This window comes from Sycon ciliatum, chromosome 1, assembly GCF_964019385.1.
Source record: "Sycon ciliatum chromosome 1, ocSycCili1.1, whole genome shotgun sequence".
Lineage (NCBI taxonomy): Eukaryota > Metazoa > Porifera > Calcarea > Leucosolenida > Sycettidae > Sycon > Sycon ciliatum.
In genome coordinates, this window is record NC_088643.1 from 50,851,011 (window position 1) to 50,875,445 (window position 24,435).

The 24,435-nt window shown below is 47.2% G+C and overlaps 1 protein-coding gene across 4 annotated transcripts in view; it reads left to right on the forward strand.

Moving 5' to 3' along the window:
• The first annotated feature begins 2,157 nt into the window (after positions 1 to 2,157).
• The window catches only part of LOC135830930 (uncharacterized), a 32,898-nt gene continuing 10,620 nt past the window's right edge, over positions 2,158 to 24,435 (forward strand). For 2 of the 4 annotated variants that reach the window (XR_010556127.1, XM_065343156.1), the window contains exons 1-8: positions 7,012 to 7,292; positions 10,958 to 11,115; positions 13,672 to 13,703; positions 14,191 to 14,292; positions 16,992 to 18,487; positions 19,107 to 19,219; positions 20,052 to 20,448; positions 21,070 to 21,361. Coding sequence is in view for 3 of the 4 variants with exons in the window: in XM_065343156.1 (XP_065199228.1) it covers positions 7,254 to 7,292; positions 10,958 to 11,115; positions 13,672 to 13,703; positions 14,191 to 14,292; positions 16,992 to 18,487; positions 19,107 to 19,219; positions 20,052 to 20,448; positions 21,070 to 21,361 (2,629 nt within the window). In the remaining variant the exon portion in view is untranslated. Of the gene's footprint in view, positions 2,427 to 7,011; positions 7,293 to 10,957; positions 11,116 to 13,671; positions 13,704 to 14,190; positions 14,293 to 16,991; positions 18,488 to 19,106; positions 19,220 to 20,051; positions 20,449 to 21,069; positions 21,362 to 24,435 lie in introns of those variants that run through there. The other 2 variants (XM_065343154.1, XM_065343155.1) reach the window with 2 other exon arrangements.

Below are 24,435 nucleotides of genomic sequence, written 5' to 3' on the forward strand. Positions count from 1 at the left end.
GAAAAGGGATGGAAGTTGAAAATGGGAGAAAGAAAGTGACCGAGAGAAACAGAACCGTGCCCTAGAAATGAGGAATACCGAGGGCTGAGAAGATGGGCAAGAATGTAAGGCAGTGTGGCCTTCGTGAATCATGCCCCAGCGAGATCAATTTGCCAGGCACAGATCTCTGGGAAGGCCTTCCACAGTACGACACCAGACTCCAGAGTGCGATGAGGCGGGTGGGTTCCGCCGTAGACTGAGGCAGTGAGTACTAGTGGGATCGAGGCGTGGACCCTCCTGCCCTTGTGGAGGCTACCTGTACAAACACCTAAGATGGCTGGGTGTAGCAGGGGTACATATATCTTTGTCATTGTCATTTCTAGATCACTCAACCACTCGTTGTGCTAATAGTGCAGGCGCACCAGACTTGACGTTGCGATTCCAGGATAGGCTGCTGTTACCGTGATAGACGAAAATCTAGGAAGCGCAGTTTGCATTCCACCCGCTCGAGCACCGGGCCGACAATGTGTAGTTATGGGTGAAAAGCCAGAGTACAATAATGAGGATCATGTACTTTCAGTGAAAAGGCATTGTAATTTGCATGCTATAGTGAGTGCCCGCTGCGGGCTGCTCCCTGAAGAAGAACCGGATACGCCTATTTTGTCCAGCCTCATTTCATGACGAACTGGCCTCTGACTGGCTCTGTTCCCTAAGAAAGACCGCATTGCATTGGTGGCGTAAATGCATCGCCACGTGATACAGAATTGGTACGTGTATGGGGTATGATATTATATAACCTAACCCTGTATGGGGTAGTACAATTATCATGTACATTGTGCAATGTACGATCATGTACATGTACAATCATGTACAGTCATGTAGTTGCTGTACATGTACACTGTCTGATATAATCCAAAACTGGTAAACCAGTATTAGATAAACCTTGTTGTAGTTCACGCAATTCTGCCACACATTGTTACTATTTCAATCGCATGACACGTAGTACCTCACTCCCGAAGCCAGACATTGCTCAATGCAAATAGCTGTGTAGAATTTTCTATGCTCACTCCTACCAAGTAGTTCCTTTGAAAAGGTCAAGAAATTTTTCTTCGAGGTACATGTAGTTGTCTGTGAAGAGACAAGATGTCTTCCGCAGTTGGACATCTCCACGTTCACCCCAGGATTAACTCCACTTGATACGAGTTGACACCGGAGGTAAGACGTAACTCAAGCTCGTTTTTTCTTTAAATTTGTGAGGGTATGCACGTAACTAACAAAAACTGCAAGAAGCAAATTGAGGCACTTGTAGTTGTTTAGGTTTGCAGATGAAATTCAAGTTTTTTTGACAGTTCAAGTTTACGTGACAACATCAACAACATACGAGTTATTTTAAAGCGGAACTGATGAAGGTAACCAACGTGTAGCAAAATTGAAGTTGCTCAGGTTTGTAGATGAAATTCAAGTTTTCTTGACCAGTACTAGTTTGCTAGGGTTTCGCTAGGGTTTATCGGGTGTTAGCGGCCGTCGTGAGTTCCCTTCGGGAACGGATACGATAATTTACTTCTTTTTTTTACTAGTTTGCGTGGCAGCATCAACAGCAGGCAGGTTAACGAGTGGAGGTAACCAACGTGTAGCCGGGGTGTTCCGACGTGGTGAAGGCCTACCCATGGCCACGTCGGGACATCACCAACCCCGTCTACAGAGAGCACCTTCTCGCGACAGTGTCATGGTGATGACAAAAAAACTGTTGACAGTTGACGAGCTGAGAGAAGGACGCCATGGGCAGAAGTTGGAAGAAAAAAGAAAAAGAAAAAGAAGCCTTTATACAAGTAAGTTAAAGAAAAGAGCGAAAAAAACAAGACGACATCAGGAGTAGTCTCCTAACCCCCTAGCATAATGAGGGTCAGAACCGGGTGCGATACCCATATGGTTCAAATGGTCCGCAAGGACCGGGGCTCTGCCAACCGCGGAAGGCTGTAGTAAGGTCACTGGTTCCGAACACAGTGTCCTCCACCTTGTTTCATGCTAGCTGTCAATCTAACAATTATGTACACTGTCTGTACAGGGAGTAGCCCCGGAGCGGAGGCCCGGACTGATGAGAGTGCAGGTAACATGTACCTGCCTGCTTTGTGTGAGCACTATTTCCGAGGCTACTCTCCAGCGCTGGCGATCATAGTGTCCTGGTCATCATGTGCGATCTCAACCCCCTCCTCTCGCGGAACCCTTTCCAGGAAGAATAAGATTGTGATTCTGAAGATTCATTCATTGGGTAAAACTGCAGTTAGTTGCGATCCGAAGAACATGGAATATGCAGAAGACAAAGAACTCCAGCCGCCGTCAACTCGTACTCTAGCCTAGGACCTAGGCACCGGTGGATTATGCCGGCATAATTATTGGCATAATTTGGTGGTTGAAAATTTGGAGCATAATTTGGCATCCTCTCGGAGGTAAGAGCATAACTACACGATTATACCACAGTTGTAGTATGTAGGCTATACAATTGTGTACAATGCACCTGATCAGTGCTGGTGATCTGCATGGTAAAGGGTTCGGAGGTCATGCAGATAGTGTTTTCAATGAAAAGCAGGGTAGAAATCATGGCAATACAGTCACGGCATTGTATGCTCGAACTCGTCTTCTTCAAAGTTCTTTCTCACACCGATACAGTACATGTAGCAGAAGATACGAGTGAATCAGCCTTCATTAGGTATCCCGTAGCGGACGACTCGGATAGTGGCGGGTAGTCCGCAAAACTCCGTGTATATGTACATGTACATGTACATTACATTTGTACATTATGCATGTTACGAAGTCATGACCTCTGGTAGTTTGGATTTTAGCAGCCATGATATGCCTGCAGGCTATGGATATTGCTCGAAATTGATGTATAGTTGATGTTCGGTCATGATGGAAGGAGAAGTGGAGCTACGGAAGAGATAAGCTGATTATTCGCAGGGTGAGGGTGACATCGGTTGGACGAGTATGATGATTATGAAGACCGTGAGTTGAACATGATAATTTTCAAAGGTAACTCAAACTAATTTGGCAATGAAATAATATTTTTACTGAAGTACAAAAGAAATCAAGTGATGAATAGAAGACCAACCAAGACCAACAAAGACCAACCAAACCTTGAACAAATTGTCATGTTGCGTGGTGATGTCTGCGGCATTCATACTTTTCATTGCTATTATTAAACTTTTATCTCCACGTAGATTATATGAATAGAAGAATTAATGTTTTCTCTTTTCCATGTTGATCTCTAACGTGCATGGACACCTTGCAGCTTGGTATGGGGATACTCATGTATTTTGTTGTACTTATGGCCACTTGCAACTTGCAAGTACGAAAAAGGCACACTTTTCCGAACTTTGAGGCTCCATAAGTACAACAAAGTGAATATCCCCGGGTGCCAAAGCATAATAATTATGAGGATTTTACGAGCATAATGCGAGAATCAATGAAGTATATAATAACACATGGTACGGAGGGCATTATGGCTGATTTATGCCCTGGTGCGTAGCCCGAGGTCGTGCACCGTAGCCCAAGGGCCGCAGGCCCGCGGGCTACGGTGCACGACCGAGGGCTACGCACTAGGGCATACAATCAGACATAATGCACGACGTACCATGTGTTTATTATAGTTCATACATGCCACGTGCCTAGTTGTAGACACATAAGGTAAACATGGTCAAGGGAGGAGGAAGGTTCCAATCAGCTGTCATATGAATGAAGGGTCGAACAAGATCAGAAGGAGCTTTCTCCGTGGAATGATAGAACGTTTTGAGTCAGATTTACTTGCAGTTCCAGGAATATGCCTTTGCATTTTGGTGTTAGTGTTGCCTATTGGGCGGTACGGAAGTTAGCTGATTCGCTGCTGCTTTGGAGTTGACGTTGGACGCAAACATCCTTGACCAAGTGGCACTAGTAATTAGACTACTAGTAGTTTTGAGAGTACATTGTAAGTGTTCTTATTCGGAAAAATGATACTTTTTCACATACATCTGAGATTTTGTTCGCATTGCTTTCAGTTTACTTGAGGTCCATGTACACTGGACATGTAGCTAGATACATTTGAAGTACATGTAGATGTAACTGTATATTTTGTAGGAATTCGAGGTACAATCTGATCTATTCCAGATAGGTAACTTTGTGATGCATGTTCACCTGTCGACTTGTTCGCCTCAATTGACTTGAATCTAGTAATGCATGGTAATGACATGCTGTGTCCTATTGTCACGTTGGTATAAATTACTTCTCCTATGTCGACATTGCTAGTAAAATATAATTGTTTTGGACGGTGCACGTAAGTAGTTTCGTTTTGTGTGGTGTGTGCGAGTGCATGTGGTGTCCTTAGGGATGGTCCCATGTGTTCTACGTGCGCTGGAGTACATGTACTGCCAATTATGTACCAGATCATTGCCGTAAAAGGCATGGCTTGTTGCATATTTGGCAGTGCACCAGCGTACGTAGTACGCCTGGGGTCATTCCTAATGGGCATGGGTACGCCGTACCCGGGCATTATCGTCTGATAATGCCCTGGTAAGGTGCTGCTCTGATTGGCCAAATGCTAGCAACGACCTGACAACAGGCACGTGACATGTATGAAAGCATAATTCCATGATTTCGCGAGCATAATCCGCCGGAGCCTAGTACACTACTAGGACCCCAAAGAGAACCATGTCATGTGACTAGCTGAAGTGTGATGCGTGGGAAAATATCTGAACCACGTGTACCATGGTGTACGCCGATAGCGCATACTTGCCATTAATTGCCGACTGCCTGCTGCTGTGCAGCATACATGTACGTGTGTACCATGCTGACTCTGTCGGCATGGCGCAGATGACAGCACATCACAAGGCCGCTAATAGTAGTGGGAGTCACTCAGTGGAAGGACAAACTCCACTCTACAGCTGTACCAGTGTGTACGAATCTTGGTGTAAGGAACAGTGTCCCTAGACTACAACTTTACAAGTCATGATCATGATGATTGACAGATTCTAGATTGTACAGTAGTCCTACATGTAGATCCTGACTGAAACCAGGGAGAGCAATACCGGTTGGCATGCGTGGAGCAGGAGGGTCTCGGTCTTTGCGACCACCAGGAACCATGATGGGATCGTGTGACTATTCGTGTTCCTTTAATACATTTATGCTGTCCTCCGCTTTGTGATATTGTGCAGCCATGGTGGTGAACTATCTACCGGTACTTGAGTACATAAGTCACTGTACTGTAGTACCGGCAGAAGTACTAATAGTAATGGGTGGTCTTGGTACCATGTGAGGACTCTCTCTCTCTCTCTCTCTCTCTCTCTCTCTCTCTCTCTCTCTCTCTCTCTCTCTCTCTCTCTCTCTCTCTCTGTCTCACCCATACCGCCATACATACATGTACATGTACATGTACAATGTACAAGTAGGACTGGTGCTTGCACGCGCAAGGTCACGCTAGCAATAGCTGCAATGCAAGTACAGTTAATTAAGTCAGTGTAAGCGCTAGCGAGTCGTGCAAATCCTGGTTTGTTACCTAAGCTTATAAGGCAAAGGTAGTGTTACTATTGTCCCGGTGCATGTACTTTTAAGTTCCCACGCAGACGTGGGAGGATGTCAACACCTACGGCGTATGTATCTAGATCTGCGATTGTGCATGGTGCGGACGTTGCGCACCGACGAAGCGTAGATACATGTATGGATGTCGGCACGTCGATCGGCACCGGCAGACGGCAGTTTCCCACACATGCACACACGACCATGGGTTACATCATACACAGCAGCTAGCAAAGAGCGCTGATGGTGTCGGCTAGGTGGCAGTGCCTGAATGGGTCAAATGTCCCGATGGAGGAGGGGGTTACCCGAGTCATGGCCATTGGGCCAAGCCCGCCCTCCGCCTCTACAGTAGGAAGGATCGAGGGTCGTGAGGTTGGCTACGTACAGACAGTTGTCAGTAACCGCAGGGTGCCGAAGGGTGCCATTTTTTTTCATTTGGGTTGTCTCGATCAGGGAGCCCTACACATACGGTATGTGTAGGGCTCCCTGGTCTCGATGATTTGTGCTAGCGGCAAAAAACAGCAAAAAGCAAAAAAAAAGAAAAAAGACCTACATGTACATATGTACATGCATTCAAGAGTACATGAAAAATGGTTTTCATGTACTCGTACATCGTACTCTTGATGCATTGTACATGCACATGTACATGGCGTGCGCGTGCATACGGCGGTACATACGGTACTACCTGCATGAAAAGCGCCTTTTCCCCTTTGTGTTTACCTGGCGCCGGCCCGGCCCGCACGTTCAAATATTGGTGAATTTTCTATCGCCAGGATATGATGTTCTTCGGCGCCCGACCTCGGATGTAGTCATCCGAAACAAACTCATGACAATCATGTAAAGCTGTAGTTCACCTAAAACTAAATATTTCATTATTACTTGGGGAGTCATTAATGGCCATGATAGATGACTCGCTGATAATAATCAAGTCCCAGGGCCGGGTGGGACACAAACAAAAAGAAAAAGGAAAACCTCTACCCATCGCGAGTTCGGCAGATATCAGCAACAGCAAGCTCAGGAAGTCTACGCGGCTCCATGATGCCACTGTACGAGTCGTACTGTCTGTACACTACGCACAGACAGACAGTGCATGCACGCGCGCAAGGACATTCATATCAAGCCTACATTTTTTTTGTCCGGATCTGCAGCATACATGTACATGTAATAATAATTATTATTAATAATGCGGAAGCACAGAGTTGTAAATGTACAACTCCCTTACTTGCAGGCAACTGGTTGACCGGTTGAGTACAGTCATCATGGTCATGTAGATCTACCATGTGTACTGACAGTGTGTGTGGCGGTCAGGGCTAGGGAGTACTAAAAAATCGTTTTTTAGTACTCCCGGTTTAGTTGCGTACCGACCGTGTATGTGTGGAAAGTCATACTGACTGTACGAGTACTGGAGACGCTGTTTGTGGACCAGGCCAGGGAGTACTACACTGACTGTACACATACCGGTATGTGTAGGGCTCCCTGCCGCTGTGGAGTGTGGACCCGGTACTCCCCCGTCCACATGATCCAGCCCAGTCGACCAGCAGGTGCCTGATTCCACAAACGTCAAGATATGCCATGCCGTGTGCTGTTTTGTCTCTTTTGATAGCTCACTGCTTCAACTGCTTCATATTCTGCTCGTTCCCTCGTCACTTTGCTTTCCTTCCCTAACCAAATATCCACAGCTGCACCGTGGTTGTTTGGGGCCTACCCTCTACTGAAGCTTGGTGGACAGAATGAGTGAGACTCCTGGCAAAAGGATTTCGTATTCGAAAGTAAGTAGGAACTCGTTTTCGTATCCCCCACCTACCAGCAATATTCTGTTTGGCTCCAATATCTCGTGAACAAGCTGTTTCAAACATGCAGTGGAAAGTATTTCTTGAAAAGAGTAGTGAATTTGTCCCTGGCGCAGCTCTAAGGAAGAAAGTGTTGTGCCTTTCACTTGCCGTTTGTAAATTCTTGTAGGCTTTTCGACATTTTCACCACACGTGTTGTAATTTTACTATTTTTTAGTTGATCTATTTTTTCAAGCACCAAGAACGTTGGCTTTTCCTTACTCATTAAGAGGTCTTCATCTTTTCACAGAGGTTATTTCTTCCACCGAGCCACAGTGCCATAGTACTTGTGTTAGCTATCCGCCCGTACATGCAGTTGTTCGTATTGGGCTCTGAAAACAACAATATCATTATTAATTGCACTTTGTCATTATACCAAATATGCATTCAGCTTCACTGTCCTCTGTGCGAGTTCCTTAAGGTTGCGATTACACTGTGTTTCGTGTCAGCGCTTCCGTTTAAACAAACTTTGCTGGAGGCATGAAGACCCATGGTCGTGATATTGCATTGCATGCAGTAGCCGTGGCGAAATTTGAAAATAGCGCAACGTGGCTTTGGTAATTTAGGATACCGTTCTCTTCTGCAACATAGCAATTTTACTTCCTTGTCAACTATGGCCTGTAGTGAGAACCTGTTCACCTATTTGGTAAATCGCAGGGCGATCAAGAGGGACACTGCGGTATTGTATGATGGATTGAACGATGCTGGCCGTCTTGAAAGTCGCATGCTTACAATTTTCTATGCTCACTTCAGCTCAACTCTCTTCTCATGGCATATTGCGTTCAGCATCGATGTAGCCGTCTGAATTTCCGTGGATCCTCAATTTCCCTTGGCTACCCAGCAAAACGTGCCAGATTTCTCATGAATCCTGATTCGAGTCCCAGGAGTGTGATTGATGATTTTTTTCTATCTGGGCTCCAGGTGTTGAGAAACAGCAGGAAGGCAGGTAGCCTAGTTCCCCCTCCTCTCCTGAAAAACACTCTTGAGACATAATTAGCAATTAGGACCACCAACAGGGAGTTGAAGGCAGCTTTTCTCCCAATAGGGAGGTTCCGGAGTACGACTTTTCGTGCCAAAATCCGTGGAGGCGCTACGGATATTTTATACGTCGTTTTCGAGCAGTGAAAAGTTCCGGGGTACGGAACTTATGTGTTTGCCGTCATTGCCTAGGTTACGATCGCAAACACGTCACATTCCCGCGCTATGCCTTTTTATTTTGAAAATTTGTACCGAAATCAAAACTTCCCGCGGAAAATCGATGTTTCTCGTACCAAATTTGTACGCGAAAAATCTTTCTGCACCCGATGACGCAAAATTTCCATACGAAACATGGTTCGTATGAAAGCCAGTCCACACGGATTCTCCGTGCCGAAAAATCGTATGGAGCACGCCTGGAAAAAATCCGTAGCGCCCATACGGATTTTGGCACGGAAAATCGTACCCCGGAACCTCTCTAATGACTAACAACTGAAGTATGTGGCAGCTCCCCCCCCCCCCCCCCCCCCCCAGATAGCCATGTTTTGACTTCCCCGCTTGATATCGTCACGTGCATAACTCGTTGTGATAACCAGCAGCAATACCATCAATGAAGCCACAGTTGAGCCCACAAAACGCAGTGTAATTGCGGCCTAATCTGAACTAATGACACTGGCCGTTTACACTAAAGTACAGGTCTACTCTCCATATAACGTAATCTCTGGGACCACGCACAAATTATGTTATATCGAGAGTTATGTTATGTAGAAAACCGTGTGTAAAATACAAGATGTACCTCAAAATGAAGGGTATTACAAGGTGGGTTCAACCGTGCAAACATATACACACTGTACCACCATCGACATCAGATACCATCAATGCCGCAGAATATATGCACAATAGGACTAAACTGGCTAGCTACGGCTACAGCTTGATCGTACCGCGCACGTGAATCTACGTTGTATCGAGAGTGCGCACGTCGGGGACCGCGCCACAGGGTGCGTTATGCCGAGGTTTACGTTATGTAGGACTAAACTGCCTAGCTACAGCTACCGCTTGATCGTACCGTGAACGTGAATTTATGTTGTATCGAGAGTGCGCACGTCGGGGACCGAGCTGTAGCGTGTGTTATGTCGAGGTTTATGTTATGTAGGATTATGTTGTGTAGAACAAAATTTGTATGGGAGTGATGCTGTTTCGGCGCGGGATCTGATTTTTTTACTTACTAGCGAGGTTTATGTACAAGTGAGAGTTGTTATATCGAGAGCAGACCTGTATGAGTGACTCCCCTGTCACAAAGTTTTATTCTTTTGAGCACAAGGTCATTATCATTTTCTCCAGTGCCCGGATTAGGCAGATGGTTTCACCATGGAGAGTATTAGCTAGTCAACTGGAAAGGCACATGCCACTTTTAGCAAGAGTGTGCAACTCTTCGATCTCTCAGCCCATGGAAGAGTTTTTTTTAACATCAGTCTTTCACGGCCATTTGCCTCACTGCAGTCATCGTGCGTAACCAAAGACCTAAAGTGCAAACAAAGGTGCATGAGCAGTGTGCAAAAAAACGCTTGATCAAATTCTACCGAGAAATAGCGCCATTAAATGTTTCCTTCGTGGGTGAGTCCATTGCAGCTTAAGATAAAGCTGCACACTCTAGGTTATGTACTATTGATTTTACCAGAGTCCATCGCCTTCAGCTGGTTGAAAATAGCTTTTCACATGAACGTGGGTTTACAGAACGGATGATCAGTGCATGAATATTCTCGTATATGTGGACACTGGACAGCAACTGTTTCACCTTCTGACAGCTCTTGAGCATAGCTCAGAGAACTGAAACTCATCCCCTCGCAATGGCTTACGTCTCCGCAGGACGAGCATTTTGTTCATGTGCGATACATGACAGTGCTCGGTCGGCATGAAGGTCGTGTACACTGTGTCCAACTACCCATCACATATTGCCAACGTAGTGTAGATGTGCACTGTGCCAGGACTGTAGAAGTTCTCTATGCTCTGGTCTAGAGTAGCGGTGTGAAGCCGATGTCGGTTCGAGCTTTGACCCGAACCAGTTCCGCTTGTCTTTCATAGAGTTCCCGCATACAAGTCCCGACGAGTGTTCCCTTCCAGCATACTACAACTTCAGCAAGAATGTATGGTAATAGAGAGGTTCCGCATAACGTAATTACGTTAGTAAAAAACGTAGTCAATCTACGGAAAGTCTTACGTAAACTGCATGCGCACCTGTGTTCCGCCATACGGAGTTTTCAAATCACGTAGCTGCCCTTGGCAACTCCAAACGCGGCAGCGTACGACCAGATCGACCTGGGGAGAGAGTCATAAATTTGTACCCTAATCCACTTACGGACCAGCTACGGTATCAGAGCCCTATCTACGTACTCTACGTAGACAACTTTCCGTAGGTGGAGTGCAAACTCACGAATTCACAGGTTTTCCCCGCCCACTAACGTAAAGTTGCTCAACTTTATGTAGTGCGGAACCTCTCTAATGTATGTTATGGATGTTCTAGCAGGACCTTTGCATGTATGTCATCATCCCACGGAGAATCAAGCTCTGACTGAATCAATCAGGTGACCTGTTTTCTTGTGTGGATGTTCTGTGCTGTGTGCATGCTGTAGGATGAGTTACTTGCTCTTCGTAACCACCCCTCAGCTAAAGTGTGGCCGGCATGTCTGGATCGACAGTTCACTCTCAAGGATGACAAGTTCTTCTCAGCCGTGAGATGGTTTGCCGAGTTGGCTGAAGAGGACCCATTGAAATCAGCAGATCGCAGAAGGTGAGTCACGCCCAGATAGTGGTGCAATGGGCGTGCGCCGATTTTGCTTGATAAACGGTGGCCATTATTAACTTCTGCTTGCGTAATTCCTGGCCATACATACCACACCATTACTGTCCATTAGACACTATTATAGTGTTTCACCTTGTAATGCCATCGTTCATGCTACTTTTCTGTGAACATGTGTTCTGGCCGTTGGCTCTACAGTGCATTTCAAAACTATAGACGCGTAGGGTTTTTGAAATATTTCAAATTTGGCTGGAACTTTTTGAGAATAGTTTTCGGAATATTGCTCAGGATCGCTCCACAATTACTCTCATATAGTTTCTAAAGGATTGGATAACAGACGCCCAATTTGGAAAAAATTATGCACAAAGTGATCACAGATTTTTTGTGGTATAGATGCTGGCATAACGGTTTTTGCCTAGGTACGCGTCTATAGTTTTGAAATGGACTGTAGGGAGCAAGCTGCAGTGTACTCGAATGTCAGAAATTTTCGGTGCTCAATATTTTCGGTATGAGGGCAAAAGGCCAGGTTAGGTGAACAGAAAATTTAGGTACAGAGAAGCAGTTCCCTATTGTATTTTGTGTGATGGTAATTGTTCAGTGTATTGTCTACGGAGAGTACGTAGATAGAGCTCTGATAACGTAGCTGGTCCGTAAGTGGATTGGAGTACAAATTTATGACTCTCCCCAGGTCGATCTGGTTGTACACTGCCGCGTTCAGAGTTGCCTAGGGCAGCTACGTGATTTGAAAACTCCGTATGGCGGAACCCAGCTGCGCATGCAGTTTACGTAAGACTTTCCGTAGATCGACTACGTTTTTTACTAAGGTAATTACGTTATGCGGAACCTCTCTATTATTCCCGTAATTTCACCAATAATTCTCGCAATAATGCTTTTTTTTCTTCCCTTTTTTTGCAGATACCGTACCGCGTACGGGTATTGTTGCCACTTGTACTGGCAAAAAAATCACGGTTCGCATGAGACTCGGCTGGAACCTTTTTTTTTTTTTTTTTGAAAGACAGGGTGAACAACTGCAGGACCACAAGCTTTTTGGTACCAATTAGGGTGTTATCAATAAAAAAATGAAAGAACGGGGGCATTACTCAAATTTTACCGATTAAGCGGGATTCACAGAAGCTTTTTTTGCGATGCGACACGCGCGAAACCGGGAAAACCCCCAAATCGCAGCCATGTCGCACCCCACGCAACTGCCGCAACTGGGCCATCGCAGGCCATCGCAGAAGTTGAGCTTGGCTCAACTTTTGCGATGCGACAAGCGATTTGGCGTACGATTTTGACTTTTTCTACAGCAAAGTTGTACAAAGGTTCAAGAGTTGCCTATAAATTTGTACAGGTTGTACCAAACCGCGCGAATATCATGGTGACGTACCCAAATCAGCAAGACTTTGTCGCATCGCTGACTACTTCTGTGAATGGTATTTCGCAAGTTCGCATCGCACGCGTCCGTCGCAGATTGCGTCGCATCGCGTGTCGTATCGCAAAAAAAGCTTCTGTGAATCCCGCTTTATTCCACAAAAAGTGCCAATAATAGAGAGGTTCCGCATAACGTAATTACGTTAGTAAAAAACGTAGTCGATCTACGGAAAGTCTTACGTAAACTGCATGCGCATCTGGGTTCCGCCATACGGAGTTTTCAAATCACGTAGCTGCCCTTGGCAACTCCGAACGCGGCAGTGTACGACCAGATCGACCTGGGGAGAGAGTCATAAATTTGTACCCCAATCCACTTACGGACCAGCTACGTTATCAGAGCCCTATCTACGTACTCTCCGTAGACAACTTTCCGTAGGTGGAGTGCAAACTCGCGAATTCACGGGTTTTTCCCGCCCACTAACGTAAAGTTGCTCAACTTTACGTAGTGCGGAACCTCTCTAATTCCCATTTTAAAAATCAGACCGATAATTCCCGAAATTATGCCGGCATATTCCGCGGAAGCCTACCCCCCCCCCCCCCCCCACACACACACACACACACTACTTGGTTGCCGGGGCATGTGAGCCAGAGGCAAACTTATTATTCTTTCATTAGTTGGGTCATTACCGTAAATTACCGTTGATCCGCCCCCTCTCTAATTCCCGCCCCCTGTCGATTTTCTACCTGTGAAGCGACTTCAGCGTATACAACGAGAATACGATTTTGAACCGACGCATGCACTGCTGTACACAATATTTGCCAATCCAGGATGAAAATGTGCACAATCCAGCACATCGAGTCTGAACTTCTACGTTGTTGTACATCGTACTGCACTTGACAGCCTTGATATAATTCCCGCCCCCCAGGCCGAAAATCCAGCTGGGAAGCGACATGGCATGGGGGCGGATCAACGGTACTTTACGGTAGTTACATCTACCACCACAGAGCACCTAGATAATGCTTGTGCACTTGTTGTTGTTGTTGTTGTTGTTGTTGTGTGTGTGTGTGTGTGTGTGTGTGTGTGTGTGTGTGTGTGTGTGTGTGTGTGTGTGTGTGTGTGTGTGTGTGTGTGTGTGTGTGTGTGTGTGTGCATGCGTTTTATTGCACCTTCTACAGCAATGGCGGCAGTGACAGGGAAGCTAAATCAGGTCAGTACTCTCTCTGTCTCTCTCTCTGTCTCTCTCTGTCTCTCTCTCTCTCTCTCTCTTTCTCACACACACACACACACACACACACACACACACACACACACACACACACACACACACACACACACACACACTCGAGCGAGGAAGCATGTCTGAATTGGCCAAATGTTCTGGCCTCTTCATGGTATCTGAGCTTTTTTGGAAAACTCTGTAGAGCTGTAGAACCCAAAACATTGTGCATACCAGTAGTATGTGCAAGTGACAAGCGACACAACGAATCTCTCGAGTCACACCCTGGAGGATCAGGTTTTGTTACCCACCTTCACTAACTGCTAATACTCGGTTTCATCCGGTGCGATTTTGTTGCATGTGTCCAGCTTGATAAGAATGTCTCCTGCTGTCACAGCAGCTATTGAACCTCTGTTCATCTGGTGCATAATACAATGCTGTAGTTGTGCTATCTTGCTTGTACGGGTGTGTTGTTTAGATGGTGGTGTTGTGCTGGGACCGCAGCGTGGTAACTTTAATCATGGCTGCAGTGGCATTGATGCCAGGCGTAAAGGAGGAGAGCGTGCTCCACCTGGAAGGCGTGAGTACTATAGTATGCAAGTATTGGCCTTGTTTGTCATCCTCTCGTTGTCAAGGAATGCATGTATTCCACTGCTGCAGTATATTTGTATTTATGTGATTTTGTACTAGATATTCTATGTACGTGGTCTGAAGAGGGCTTGATAGAACATCGAACCAAATCACATTAAACCTAAAAGGCAACATTTTCCCAAGCCTAACTTCAGACTAAATTTTACATGCAACATACGAGTACAGTACATGCATCCTTTGACCTTGTACAGCTGAGCAAGTGGATGTGTGAAAGCAGGGAGTCGTACGAAGTGTGTAAGTTTGTACGACTGCCTGGTAAAGCCTAGTTCACATTCGACGGGGCGCGACGGGACGCGTCGTAAGGATCGACGGGAAGCGACGGAGCGGTCTGACGGCGTCCAATGTGAACACCAGGAACGGGAACGCAACCGTACTACCGTACAGATCGGGAAGCGACGGGAAGAGTTGGATCGATCCAACTTTTCATACCGTAGACGGGCGTAGACGGGGACGCAAGCGTACAAAACGGCTGCAATTCGAGTGTGAACAGGAGACGGCGTCATGCGCCGACTACTCCCGAATTCGTACTTGGAAACTTTTAGCATTTCGAACACTGCGCTTCCCATGATAACTCACAGAATGGCTAGCACGACTTGAGTTGAATTTTAGCAACATAAGATCTCATGTCACTTATTGTATTTAGGGATAGTTCAGAAGCGTAACAGACAAACTATTCTATCATTTCCTGGGGCTATTATTTGAATGCCACAACTTTCAGGGCTAAGTTTTGATCTTCATGAAAAACTGGTATTGTGAACTTGATTCCGCTTCTTTCAAGGAGAAACAATTGAAAAGAAGTCCCAAAAAACGAGAAATTAGAGAGGTTCCGCACTACGTAAAGTTGAGCAACTTTACGTTAGTGGGCGGGAAAAACCCGTGAATTCGCGAGTTTGCACTCCACTTACGGAAAGTTGTCTACGGAGAGTACGTAGATAGGGCTCTGATAACGTAGCTGGTCCGTAAGTGGATTGGGGTACAAATTTATGACTCTCTCCCCAGGTCGATCTGGTCGTACACTGCCGCGTTCGGAGTTGCCAAGGGCAGCTACGTGATTTGAAAACTCCGTATGGCGGAACCCAGATGCACATGCAGTTTACGTATGACTTTCCGTTGATCGACTACGTTTTTTACTAACGTAATTACGTTATGCGGAACCTCTCTATTAGGTCCGAAAGTCACCCCGTCACGGACCGTGCCTTATGACTCGTGCCGTTCGACGTTGAACGTCGCAACGACTGCTGCATGTCGTGTCGTACGAATCGTACAGGATTTTACAGCTCACCCCAGCCCTCCCGACAAGCCCTTACGTCCCGTACCGTCGGCGTTGCGTCGAATGTGAACTAGGCTTAAAAGTATGATTAATGCAGGAAAGTAAGGGGCCATCCGTAATTATCGATCTTTTTCACGAAACGAAAAAGTTTCGTTTATGGGTGGGTGGGTAGTGACCGGTTTCGTTTTGAAAAAACATCGAAAGCAGAAAAATCTACGCGCACTGCATGCATTGTGTACTTCGAAGTAGATCGACAGTGCGATGCACTGATACCACTCTGTACTCCGTGCAGTTGTGAGTTCCTTTCGTGCTCGGATGACTTCTCCGACGGGGACCAAGCAGTAATTCGCTCTGGGCCCGGCCATGGGACCGACAACAGATAGATGATACTTCGTTCCAGCCGCCGATGCAAGAGAATTTCAAATTACGGAGCGGGGCGCACGCCAAGTAAATTCTCACGCAAATATGGGGAGCGCCAGCCGCTGAAGACGATGTCGTCGTAATGTACCTGGAAGAATCTGATCGTGCTTATGGTGGGAAAGCCATGGAGAGTGATCCCCTTGTCGACAGTCTTCCAGAGACGGAAATTTAGGCCATCGACTTTCTACGTACCTGATTAACGGCAGCGCTGCGCGGCGTGTGTGCGACCTTACGGAGCTTTCCGACAACGATTCTGGGGCGATGCTGCTCTCATTTGCGAGCGAGGCACGACCACTGAAGTCTGTGATAGCTATGGCGTTTGTTTCCGCTCCGAAGTCGACTTGTTTTGGCAGTATCATGTCAATGTCGGAACTCTGACGATTTGCATTGTGTACTATTCGGAATATTCCCGTGTTTAGACGTAGAGGTGCCAATTATTTGGCAGCGTATGTGTGTGGTAGGTGAACATAAATGTTTCCATGGTCGAGAAGTAGTACCAGACTTCCAAGAAAATATAACTGACTTGCACTATCAATATCATACAAAATGTAGCCTCGCTTTGAGCTATTGGCATCATTCTAAAATGTTACGGATTTCATATACAAAAGTAAACTACTCGCCGGTAAACATGGTAAAGGGTTAACCAAATTTTTAGTGCTTGCATGCGAAGGATATGATTGTGTGTGTTGTAACAGCCAATCAAGATCATTTTCTGCACAAAGTCTCAAGTCAATTAATTTTTTCGTTTCAGGGGGGTGGGTGGGTGGGGGTGGGTCATAACTAAACTTTTTCGTTTCGTGAAAAAGATCGATAATTACGGATGGCCCCAAGCCTGTGTCCAAGGTCTTTTTTCTCTATGTCATGCAAGGTATTTGAAATTGTTTTGGACACCTTTTTGAAGCAGCCTACTGTCGTTCTCTGGTTGTGCCCTGGTGCAGTGAATCGAAGGACTGGTCTTTTGAATGACCAGCAGCAGCAGCAGAGAAGGCTTCCGAACAAAGTCAAACAGCAACCGCAAGACCTGCTTCCTCATTGGCACCCCAACAAGCAAATAAATGACCTGCCGCAGCATCAGGGGCGCAAGCAGCTTTCTGCAGCAAGTCCGAAGACTAAACGGCGCTCGCCAACTCCCGAAAGAAGAGCTGCAGCTGCTGATGGCCTGCAGCTATCTGGTTCTAAATCACCGAAGCCATCGAGAAACAATAAGGTCGCGCCTGTCTCTCCTATATCAAGAAAGAAACAAAGCAGTGCAAATGGGACTGCTCGGCCCGTAGATCTTCTCCCTGACACTTCCTCTACTGACCAGACAGCACCCGAACCAGGAAAACTCAAACGACAACCTGAAGATAACTCGCGCTCATCGACTGAAAGTCTCTCGCAGTCACGAAGGAATGGCCACCAGCACCCATCACAGCCCAGAGAAGAAAGTCGGCCTCTCTCGCGTGAGACAAAGGATGTTGAAAAGGATCAGCGCAAGACTGGCCAGCAGCAGCAGTCGCAAAAACCCAGAGAAGACATTCGATCTCTTTTACGGGAATCAAAAGATTCAGATAAGGATCAGCGGAAGGCTCCGCAGGAGCAAAGGAAAACTTCTCAGGAGCACCGGAAGACTGGTCAACAGCACCCTGCTCAGCCACAGCAGCAGCAGCACCAATCACAGCCGCAGAAGCAACAACAACAACCACAGGCAACTCAGCAGCAAGTGCAGCAGCAGCAGCAACAACAACCGCAGCTGCCAAAGCAACAGCAACAACCACAACAGCAGAAGCAGCAGCAACTGCAGCTGCAGAAGCAGCAACAACAACAACAACAATCGCAGCTGCAGAAGCAGCAGCAGCAGCACCAACCACAGCCAACTCAGCAGCAACCCCAGCAGCAGCCACCACAACAGCAACCCCAGCAGCAGCCACCACAGCAGCAACCCCAGCAATTGCGGCATCACCAGCAGCAGCCCCAGATACGTCCACAGCACCTACCACAACCACAGCAGCAACCACAGCGGCAATTGCATGTGCAGCAACAATCACAGCAGCAACCACAGCGGCAGTTGCATGTGCAGCAACAACCACAGCAAATGCCGCAGCAGCAACACCAATCCCAGCTGCAATCCTTGCTGCAACAGGTCCCACAGCAGCAGCAACTACAGGCACAATCTCCGAGACCTGGTGCACAGTCCCAGCAGTCTAGAGAAGCCCATCGCACTCTGTCACTAGATGCAAAGGACATTGAAAAGAAGCAGCAAAGGCATGCGGAAATGCAGTCACCTTGTGGAATCGTCCCAGTCACCCAAAATCTTATGAAGGCTAGCGAGAAGGAATCGAAGCAGCATGGTGACCCAAACATTGGTAATGTCTCTCCACACTTGATGATGAGTACCGTGAGTGCTGAACAAAACTTTGATTTCGATCGCTTCCTGGCCACTCTGAATGTCAAGGTATGTACTATGGCCTGTTTCTTGCCTTTCATCTCTGCTTGTAAATGAGTTTGTTCTCATTAATCAACTCTAAAACGCAATGCACAATATCACTTCTGCGACACAAATGAGCAACCAAGAGTTTTTTTCTGCAAAATTTTCCGTCGCAGACTATCGCAGCTCCGTTGCAGGTCGCATCGCGGGACGTTGAGCCCATTTCCAACTTCTGCGGTGAGCGATGCGCGTCACTTTCTACATGGCATACCCACATACAGCTCGCGTACGGTTTTGGCCTGCAGGATTTCGCTGTGATGTGCAATCCATTGTGCATCGAAGACTCTTCGCGCGATGCGGAAAAGACTTTGTTTCGAAGCTCATTGCATGGCAGAAGTGATATTGTGCGTTGAGCTTAGGGCTGAAACGAACACAATTTCTTGCCAATCGAATATTCTTGGCGCTAACGAACGAATAAACGAATGTTCTTTAAAGGCAAGTGTTGCTTTTGCAGGGTGTTGTGTGATGATTTGCAGTGGCACTGCACCACTGCATTGCACTGTGACAAGTCAATGGGTTCACTTCCGGTGATCAGGCATGGTGTAGAGCATAGTGTGACGCTTTCTCTCTTCTTTCCCATACATAGGATGGTACTCCAACTGATGACAAAAGTCGGTTCCGGCAGTTCTTCACGTCACCTCGCCCGTCGACTTCTACTTCTAGCTTGAGTAGGACATCGTCCGCCAGCACACCGGCAGTGTAAGTTACAAGGTTTGCAGACCTGGGAAAACACTCAGATGAGCTCTTGCAGTGTGCTGTAAAACCGGAAAATTTCAGTGGAGATTTATTTTCGCTAACTTCGGTACAGGTAATTTTTACCTCTAATAAAACGCGGCCTAACATTCAACAATGTCATGCCACATAGTATGCAGAATGCATTTTTGGATCTGGAAAACTGGCTTACCGAATTTTCACGCTACCGAGTCGTTGATGTTGGGAAATGCCAAAATATTACACCACCGAAAATTCCCGGTTTTACGGTACTGTGTTTGTACTGTGTTTGCACTGTGTTTGTACTGTGGGTGCATACCATACTAGCTCAATTAGAGGCCCCTCCTTGGATATTAGCCCCCCCCCCCCCCCCCTCACATTAAAGCACGGACTGCTATTCACGAAACATGGTGTGATCAGGTACGGGTAGTACCATGTCTGGTCACGGCAAATGCATACAAAACATGCATCGGCATGTGCATGCAATGATGCATGTCCAGGTCGATGAAGTGTGTGTGAACTTACTCGAGGCCGAGTTGCTTTGAATATGAAGATTTTAGGGATTAGATTGTAATGCTTGTCTGGATTGAAACAATAAAAGCCCCTCTTGAATAGTGGCCTCCTCGAAATTGGCATTGAAAAAATAGAAGCCCGGCTTCGAATCGAGTGAGTACGGTGTCTTTGTCTTGGCGAACAAGCTGTTCTGACATGGTTGCAAGTGAATTTCATTGAAATAGGAGACATACAGGCAATGTATAATGATTAATGTTGGAGATGGGTATATTTATCCCATGGTGTGTGTGTGTGTGTGTTTCTATAGGGAGCAAATACCGACGGTGCCAGCTGCGCCAGCAGCAGTAGCTCAGGCAGTCCTGGCAGCCGCTGCGCCGTCTGCATCGCACCCTGACAGTTTCAAACAGTTCATGGCACCAAGAGCTCCTCGTCAGCGCCAGCGTTTGGAAGGAGAGTCTGGTCGTGTCCGTCGTAATGGCCTGTCAGATGTTGCCGATATCGAAGCTGAGGCCACAGCCGAAGCCATACAGGCGATTCGCACCACCCAGCAGCAGTCGGCTCAGTCTGGTCTTTTGCCCACGCCTGATGAAGTGCGTAGCTTGAAACCGTCGAAGACCTTCAATCTGCCGGCAAGCGGCTTTTCCAGTGAAGCCGCGGAACCTGTCTTACCCTCGCCACCTGTCGCAAAAAACACTGCGCCACCGGTAGGCCCTCCTTGTAATATACATACTATGTGTTGCCCTGTTTGCATGGTTGGTCATCCTAATGATAACGGATAACACTGTTAGATAAGCATCAAACACTTTGAGTGATATTGCACTTCATAATACTAGGTAGGCTTTTGACAGTACCGTATTTCCCCGTAAGTTAGTACGTACTAACTTTCGAACTTAGCAGCCACATGAGTACTAACTTTCGGGGGTGGTGCTATCTTTCGGGGAGTACTTTTTTATCGGGGGTAAATGACACGCAGTGGGAAGCCTGCGCAACTCTAGTGTCCGTGCATATGATGTATGTACTGTACGGTGTCTGTACATGTAGGACGGGTACGAACTTACTGTCTTTCGGGGTGATAATCTCGGCAGTGGAAAGTGTATTTTTTATAGGGGGGGGGGGGGGGGTACTCATTGGGGAGAAATACGGTAGGCCGTATGGTGGGTATGTGACTCAAACTTACGCACCAGGCTTTTCTTCTCTAAACCTTTGTGTGTTAGTACTGCATGGCATCAACTGTAGTGCCTTCCGCTGCTCAAGCATCGGACTTCTTGCTCCTAAAACCATGCTGGTGTGTTCTATGTCTTCCCTTGTACTGTGTCTTTCGGTAGGTCTCTCTGCCCATGGCGTTCATGCCGACGTCCGTTATGCGCAAAATGAAGATGCCCGCGTCAAAGCCTGGCATCACCACAGTATCTGTGCAATCGCCTCCGCAGCCGCAACCTCCAACGCAGCCATCTTCTACACGCAGCACAGCGGCTGCTGCTGCTCAAACGTCACTAGCTACCAATCCGCACGCTGCGGCCGCTGCTGCTGCTGCATCACACTTGTCTTCTCTGCAAGCCACACAACATGCTGCCCAGCTTCAACAGCACTTTTCCCAGCAAGTTCGCTCCAAGAACGGTAAGTCCTATTTCTCCGGTGTCTGGATTAGATTTTAAGGCGTTTTTTTTTGTAGTTGAGCCTTGAGAGTGGTGGCATTCCTGCGGATGCAGAAAACTCAGTCTAACCAAGTCTCGCGCCAACCGGGAACTTTGTAGTTATATCACAGAGGTTCCGCGCTACGTAAAGGTAAGTAGGCGGCGGGAAAAACCTGTAAATTAGCGAGTTTGCTCTCCACTTACGGAGAGAACATATGTGGCTCCACTAAGGCAGGTGCTCCAGTTGAGGAATTGTGTGTCGCCAAGGATGGAGTGTGGGTGTGTACGCTGTAATCACAAGTCTCCCGCCATTACCGTAAAGTACCGCCAGAGCGCCCCGTCTCGTAAGAGCGCCCCACCTTGATTTTACAGCCAAGGGAAGAAAATCGTATGGCAGAATGCTACTAAGTTTGTACGATATGAGAACCTTCGTGTGCTAAGGTCACGCTTGGTATGCTTTTACTTGGTCCGGCTCATCGCAATTGTCGCTTATCTATCGCCACTAAGAACAGGAGTTTTGTTGCCGCTCTGTGAAATTTTCAATAGGCATAGTGAGGAAGCATGATACATGAATACTCTGCGCCACAATAAACGAAATTCAGCCATGGAATCAGGTGAAGCGAGTCATAGAAGGGAAGCAAGGTAAGCAAAATGCACGAAATAAATCAGCGAAGGAGCGCGTTCTTGCACTCACACTCCTACAGGTCCAGACGGTTCATTCAACTCTCCATCACTCGAGCTGCCGCCGTTACATGAGCTGACATTAAATTGCTGGTGTCTAGCTGCTGGCGTAGACTGGTAGAGACTAGAGTATCTCTTGCTTTGTCAGCCTGTCGCATGGCAGCAATGGAAAAGGAACAGTTGTGTCTGTCACTTCCGTGCTTGAAGGAACCGTGGGCAGTGTGACCTCCACAGTGTGTTTCAACAGAGCCTTCGAATGAGGCATACAGGCCTCTCCAGACAGCTGTCATACGCTCCACTGGATACGCTGACGACGACTCTTGTAATGCTGCTGCCAGGTCCAGGAAGGAACAACCAAAACGTCCCTCGCATGCGCGCATCGCATCGAAAACACCTTTCTTCTTCAGCATGACGCTCATACTCCTCTGCCGTGCACGCGTGCCTGTCACGCTCTCCAGGATGTCAGTTGCCCCTGCTACAGTTCCGGTCTTCGGGTCGCTGCGCTTGGCTTTTGCAAGTTTTGGCAACAAAGACAGTGAATGGCCAGATTTCCACTTCCCAAAAAAGTCGAACACATCGCGATTCAAAGCGCTAGTCGCGATCATTTTTTCTTTGGTGCCTCATTTGATCTTGCCATCACAACCTCCCAAGCAAAAGTAAGTTAGATATCGTGATTGGACTGGGTTTTACCTGTCAAAAAGTGCGTGGGAGATAAGCGACAATTGCGATGAGCCGGACCAAGTATGTGGACTGGAGCTCGAAGGTAAACTGAGTACGGATTGACTGCACAATGTGCAATGTTTGTACAAGGTCCGTGTCGTATGACCTACAGACAGGAAGGCGGCCACGAAAGGACGAGATGGTGGGGCGCTCTGGCGGTACTTTACGGTATTAGAGAGGTTAAAGGGGAAGTCCGGTGAAAAATTTAAATTTCACAGTCCGTAGAGTTCGGGGCGCTGAGTCGAATGGTCTTTGTCCGAGGAGGCTGCGGCCTATGGTTCGTCAGATACGCCCAATCGAACATGTGCGGATTTGAGCGCGCCTCACCCAGATCCAGGTGATGACGTCACAGCGTGCAGCCAGGTGGCCACACCATCTAGATGTGTACAAAAACGGCCATATTCGGAGTGCGTTCGATTGGGGAACCGTTTGTCGCAGCTTCTTCGGACCAAGACCATTCGATTCAGTGTTACAAACACTACGTACCCTGTGATTTTCAGCTCGGTAAACCTCGAGGTTATACCGTATTTTAGCCGTTTCCGAGTTGGACTTTTTCCGTCGACATGCACTGGCCTCTATCTACGGCTCTAGCAATGCGCTGCGTGCATGCTACTTGTAGTGTAGTCAACAAACTCATCACACACGGAACTACTCCCGCACTGCCATGCTGGGGTAGGTACAACAAGACTCGGAAAACTAGTCAACACACGGACTTGTCATGTACTACACTCGTATCAGTCGTGTAGTCAGAGAACGAGCGTTTCTCCTTGCCGGTGGTGGTTGTGCTTTGAGGAAGAAAATTTTAGTTTTCCGCTCCCGCCTCATTATTTTATGCTGCAGCGATGAGTGCACAACCGTGACAAGTGACAAAACAGCGAACAGCTCCCGGACCTAGAACTTTCAGATCCCGTAGCGTTGCGAGCGAAGAGTCGTGCCCGTAGTTCAAAGAGCCTGCACTGTTCTCCAATTGAGTGTCCGAAATACGCCAAGTTCGCACCAAAAAATCACCATGTGGCAGGTTACTGGAGTCTAAGCGAATCGGTATGGAACAACATTTTAGTCTTAGAGCACTCGCATCACTCTTCTCCATTTTGGCGACTCTGCTCTCCAGCGAGCTGATAATTATATCAGCTTCGTCTGCAATACCTGCTGCTTCTTCATCAGTCGGAAACTCAGTAGCGCTCACTCTTGACCGGCCCGCGGCCATTTCTTCAGCTGAATACCGAGGTTCTCAGCCCCAGACCAAACTCATGAAGGTCAGCCATGGCTGCATCCTCACTCTCACAAGGAGTTACGTCTTCGGAGTCGCTTGCACCACCTACTATGGGTCGCCAAATCATTTGAAATAGCACTGACACTATTGCTTTCACGCACTCCTTTTGACCTAGCTGCACGCTATGACGTTGCGGAGGGTGTGGCGCGGCCGCATGACGTCATGGCGCAGCCCCCGAAACTCAGTTTTTCAAACGGAAATATCTCGAGAACGCTTTGTCGGGGACATGTGGGACCAACACCATTCGACTCAGCGGCCGAAACTCTACCAACCCTGAAATTTAAATTTTTCACCGGACTTCCCCTTTAAGTTTCACGTAAAAGTCTTACGTCCGTGAACTTTTACGTCAACAAGTGAAAAAACTCACGTAAAATTTGACGTGT